Source organism: Heptranchias perlo, chromosome 8, assembly GCF_035084215.1.
Source record: "Heptranchias perlo isolate sHepPer1 chromosome 8, sHepPer1.hap1, whole genome shotgun sequence".
Classification (NCBI taxonomy): domain Eukaryota; kingdom Metazoa; phylum Chordata; class Chondrichthyes; order Hexanchiformes; family Hexanchidae; genus Heptranchias; species Heptranchias perlo.
In genome coordinates this window covers 3394831-3400830 of record NC_090332.1, presented here as the reverse complement: position 1 = coordinate 3400830, position 6000 = coordinate 3394831, and the positions used below count along the sequence as shown (strand labels likewise).

Sequence of the window (6000 nt, the reverse complement as noted above, 5' to 3'; positions counted from 1 at the left end):
ACACACACAGACACCACACACACCACACACAGACACACCACACACAGACACCACACACACACAGACACCACATACAGACACACACACAGACACACACACAGACACACACACACAGACACCACACACACAGACACCACACACAGACAGACACACCACACAGACACACACACCACACAGACACACAGACACCACACACACACAGACACCACACACACACAGACACCACACACACCACACACAGACACACCACACAGACACACAGGCACACACACACCACACACAGACACACCACACAGACACACCACACACAGACACACCACACAGACACACCACACACAGACACACCACACACAGACACACCACACACCACACACACAGACACACACACACCACACCACACACACAGACACACACACACCACACCACACACACAGACACCACACACACAGACACCCACACCACACACACACACAGACACCCACACACAGACACCCACACACAGACACCCACACACAGACACAGACACACAGACACACAGACACCGGTTTCTATTCTATTGGCGATTCACATGATCTACTTCCACGGCCTCATCTGGACTGAATCTGTGCTTATTCACAGTAATGCAATTCACGCAGACTCATTTCCAGGGATGAGCATTTTCTCCAAAATACAAAGCAGAAATTCGGCCAATTTTCCCACCCGCCTTCCCCACCCTCCTCCAACCCTGCCCCCCCCCCCCCCCCGCCCCCACTACTGAAGACAATAACGCAGCTAGGGTGAGGCTCTGTGAGCTTTCAGTCCGTTCTTTTAAACCATGAATGGCAGCAGGCAATTCAACCGTGGGGAGGGGTGGCCACCGCAGCCATGCTCGATCCCACCTCACTCGTTGTCCACGCACGTACACACGCGCACGCACACACTGTCCATCGAGGGTTCACTGGACAACAGTCAGGAGGGCGAACCGCCTCTGATTTATCTGCTCACTAGCCCGGGATCACTGAGGGTCGCTGTGTACCCGGCTGAAATCAGCTAACTCCGATTGGAGCTGAACCATACCTGGGATATCCTTTGGAGTGTGCAGCTCATTCCCACAACACACAGTCCGCTTACTACAGATAGTGTCACAAGTCATGTCATTTGTGTTAAGATCATCACTGAAACATCTATAATGGTACTGATATTTATATTCATATAAACACACAAGTTATTACAGGAAAATAGGAACGGGGGAGGCCATTCAGCCCCTTGAGCATGTTCTGACATTCAATTAGTTCATGGCTGATCTGTATCTTAACTCCATTTACCCCCATTGGTTCCGTATCCCTTAATACCCCCTCACCCAACAAAAATCCATCAATCTCAGTTTTGAAATTTTCAATTGACCCCCAGCCTCGACAGCTTTCTGTGGGAGAGAGTTCCAGATTTCCACTCCCCTTTGTTTTACAATTCTTGTTCTTCTACTGGATGGAGTCTGGGTATTTCATCATTTATAAAAGAAAAATAAAATGATCATTATTGAAAGAAGAATCATTAATGTTCTCATGAAAGTGTAAATTTTGATATTTATATGACATTCGGAGAAGTCTGGTGCCCTTTGAAAGAGCTAACCAAATAGGAAAGATTTTTTTTTTGTTCTTTCTCAGGATGTCAGAGGCAAAGCCAGCATTTAATACTCATCCCTAGTTACCCTGAGATAGTGGTGGTTAATGAGTGGATTCAGAAGGTAGTTAAGAGTCACCCACGTCAGCGTGGGACTGGAGTCACAGAGGCCAGACCGGGTAAGGACGGCAGGTTTCCCTTCCTTAAAAGGACATTCATGAACCAGTTGGGTTTTTACAACAATCCGACAACTCACAATCGCTGGAGTGAGAGTAACATAACCACTACACTCCCGTCCCCGTACAGATAGAATACCTTCAAGGGTTGTGTCTTCTCCTTCCAGTGGAAGGCTGCTGCCATCGGCATATTCTGCGACCACGTTAACGAGATAGGTAGTTTCAGGCAGCAGATCAGTCAGGACTCTGGTTGTTTGGTCTGCGGGCACTCGGATGGAGGTAAAGTCACCGCCTACTGCCACTTTGTAACTCAATAGATACGATTGCACGTCGGGGCTAGCTCCTGTCCAGCTCACTCTGAAGCTACTAGAGGTCACTTCAGAGGTCTTCAGATCCTTGGCCGACGTGAAGGCTAAGGTCAGAGAAACAGACACCAATTATTAACGATTCTTTTGGACTAATCGATCTTTATTTTAAACTTTTCAGTGAGTATTTGCGCTCATCAGGGTGACAAGAACGGAGATGTTTCCTCACTCCGTAGATCTGGACCATCACATTCATTTAAACTTCAATGCACTGTATCAATACACCAGTTATACTTGTTCTTTTACTGGGTGGAGGCAATTTAATCTACATTTCATCATTTACAAAAGGAAAATCAAATGCTGATCATTGAAAGAAAAATCACTCCTTCCAATATTGGTTACTAATTCCAGCAGATAATTAAAAGGAGAAAGTCACTTCGAATAATCCGACCAGAGACATTCCTGCCTTGGAATAGCACTGAGCAATGTCAGCAATTAACATGTTAACACATTCGTATGAAATTTCTTTGCTATTTTAACCAAATCACCCACCATCAATATCCTGGGGGTCACCATCGACCAGAAATTCAACTGGACCAGCCACATAAATGCAGTGGCTATTGGAGCAGGTCAGAGGCTGGGTTTTCTGTGGCAAGTGACTCACCTCCTGACTCTACCACGCCTCCACCAGCTACAAGGCACAAGTCAGGAGTGTGATGGAATACTCTCCACTTGCCTGGATGAGTGCAGCTGCAACAACACTCAAGAAGCTCAACACCATCCAGGACAAAGCAGCCCGCTTGATTGTCACCCCATCCACCACCCTAAACATTCACTCCCTTCACCACCGGCACACAGTGGCTGCAGTGTGTACCATCCACAGGATGCACTGCAGCAACTCACCAAGGCTTCTTCGACAGCACCTCCCAAACTCGCGACCTCTACCACCTAGAAGGACAAGGGCAGCAGATGCATGGGGATACCATCACCTCCAAGTTCCCCTCCAAGCTACACACCATCCCGACTTGGAAATATATCGCCGTTCCTTCACCGTTGCTGGGTCAAAATCCTGGAACTCCCTCCCTAACAGCACTGTGGGAGAACCTTCATCACACGGACTGCAGCGGTTCAAGAAGAAGGCCCACCACCACCTTCTCTTGGGGAACTAAGGATGGACAATAAAATACCGGCCTTGCCAAAGACACCCATATCCCAAGAATTAATTTTTAAGAAACAAATCCATTAATTTATTCACTCCAGGACCGCCAGCGTGTGAAAAGAGGAACAGTAGGTAAGTTCCTGTCTGTAGACTGTTAGTTCTTATGCTCCTCTTTCAAATGTTGATGGGCCAGCTGTGACTGGGTTAACAACATTATTAAATAGCGGGTAAACTTCATACGAACACTTTAATTTATCAATATTGAACGGTGCCATTTCAAGGCTCCGGGGAGAGTTGACACGTGTCTGGTTCACACAGAGGTTTAAAAAGTTGAAGACAAACTTCTTATAGAACCTCTGAAAGAAAGAGTGCTTGGGGTAGAGATCGGCCTTGGGCGTAACGCAAAATGTTATATGCTCCGAACGACATTCCGTTCCATTGAAGCCTACATCGGGCAGGGGGCTATAATAGGCATTCGATGTGGTACCGCCCGTTTTGCACTCGCACCCAAGACGATTTTCTGCCCCTTTTGTGTTTTCTGATCATTATTGCACATTTACAAAAGGAGAGTCCCGAGAGTGGGAGGAGAGTCCGAGAGCGGGAGGAGATTCCGAGAGCGGGAGGAGATTCCGAGAGGTGAGTGCAGTGTAAAAGGAGAGTCCGAGAGGTGAGCGCAGTGTAAAAGGAAAGTCCGAGAGGTGAGCGCAGTGTAAAAGGAGAGACCGAGAGGTGAGCGCAGTGTAAAAGGAGAGTCCGAGAGCGGGAGGAGAGTCCGAGAGGTGAGCACAGTGTAAAAGGAGAGTCCGAGAGGTGAGCGCAGTGCAAAACGAGAGTCCCGAGAGCAGGAAGAGAGTCCGAGAGGTGAACGCAGTGTAAATCTAAGGCACGTCATGGCAGCACAGCTCACACCCGTGATATGCTCCTCCTGCACCATGTGGGAAGTCATGGACACTACCAGTGTCCCTGGCGACCATGTGTGCAGGAAGTGTGTCCAGCTGCTGATACTGGCTAACCGTATTTCGGAGCTGGAGCTGGAGCTGCGGGTGAATTCACTGTGGAGCATCCGCGATGCTGAGACTATCGTGGATGGCACGTTCAGTGAGGTGGTCACACCGCAGGTAAAGATTACGCAGGCAGAAAGGAAATGGGTGACTGCCAGGCAGAGTAAAAGGACTAGGCAGGTGGAGCAGGAGTCCCCTGGGGCCATCTCCTTCTCAAACAGATATACCGCTTTGGATACAGTTGGGGGAGATGGCTTATCAGGGGAAAGCAGCAAGAGCCAAGTTTGTGGCACCACGGGTGGCTCTGCTGCACAGGAGGGGAGGAAGAAGAGTGGCAGGGCTATTTTGAAAGGGGATTCAATTGTAAGGGGAACAGATAGGTGTTTCTGCGGCCGCAAACGTGACTCCAGGATGGTATGTTGCCTCCCTGGTGCAAGGGTCAAGGAGCAGCTGCAGGGCATTCTGGAGGGGGAGGGTGAACAGCCAGTAGTCGTGATCCATATCGGTACCAACGACATAGATAAAAAAAGGGATGAGGTCCTACAAGGTGAATTTAAGGAGTTAGGAGATAAATTAAAAAGCAGGACCTCAAAGGTAATGATCTCAGGATTACTACCAGTGCCACGTGCTAGTGAGTATAGGAACAGGAGAATAGACCAGATGAATGCGTGGCTGCTGGGATGGTGTAGGAGGGAGGGATTTAGATTCCTGGGACATTGGGACCGGTTCTGGGGAAGGTGGGACCTGTACAAGTGGGACGGGTTACACCCGAGCAGGACCGGGACCGATGTCTTCACGGGAGTGTTTGCTAGTGCTGTTGGGGAAGGTTTAAACTAGATTGGCAGGGGGATGGGAACCTGAGCAGGGAGACAGAGGAGGGGGAAACAAGGATAGAAACAAAAGACAGAAAGGGAAGAAGCAATAGTGGAAGGCAGAGAAAACAAGGGCAAAAAACAAATCGGGCAATAGTGCAAAATAAAACTAGGATGACTTGCAATCTTAAAAAGACAAGCTAGATGAATTAACGGCGCAGATAGATATTAACAGTTATGATATGGTTGCGATTAGGGAGACATGGCTGCAGGGTGACCAAGGATAGGAACTGAACATCCAGAGGTATTCAATATTTAGGAAGGACAGGCAAAAAGTAATCCAGTATTAGTAAAAAAATAGTGCTAGGGAAATTAATGGGGCTAAAGGCTGACAAATCCCCAGGACCTGATAATCCACATCCCAGGGTACTGAAGGAGGTGGCCCTGGAAATAATGGATGCATTGGTGGTCATCTTCCAAAATTCTATAGACTCCGGAACAGTTCCTACAGATTGGAGGGTGGCAAATGTAACCCCACTATTTAAAAAAGGAGGGAGAGAAAAAACAGGGAATTACAGACCAGTTAGCCTAACATCAGTAGTGGGGAAAATGCTAGAGTCTATTATAAAAGATGTGATAACAGAACACTTGGAAGGCATTTACGGGATTGGACAAAGTCAGCATGGGTTTATGAAAGGGAAATCATGCTTATCAAATTTATGGAGTTTTTTGAGGATGTAACTAGTAGAATAGATAGGGGAGAACCAGTGGATGTGGTGTATTTGGATTTTCAGAAGGCTTTTGATAAGGTCCCACACAAGAGGTTAGTGTGCAAAATTAAAACACATGGGATTGGGGGGAATATACTGGCATGGATTGAGAATTGGTTGACAGACAGGAAACAGAGAGTAGGAATAAACAGGTCTTTTTCCGGGTGGCAGGCAGTGA

General features: G+C 47.7%; 1 protein-coding gene across 1 annotated transcript in view; it reads right to left on the bottom strand.

Annotated features, from left to right (window-relative positions):
- Positions 1 to 6000, bottom strand: part of col12a1a (collagen, type XII, alpha 1a) — a 256730-nt gene that overhangs the window by 207466 nt on the left and 43264 nt on the right. The window contains exon 11 of the mRNA XM_067988546.1: positions 1915 to 2187. Within this exon, the coding sequence (XP_067844647.1) occupies positions 1915 to 2187 (273 nt within the window). The remainder of the gene's footprint in view (positions 1 to 1914; positions 2188 to 6000) is intronic.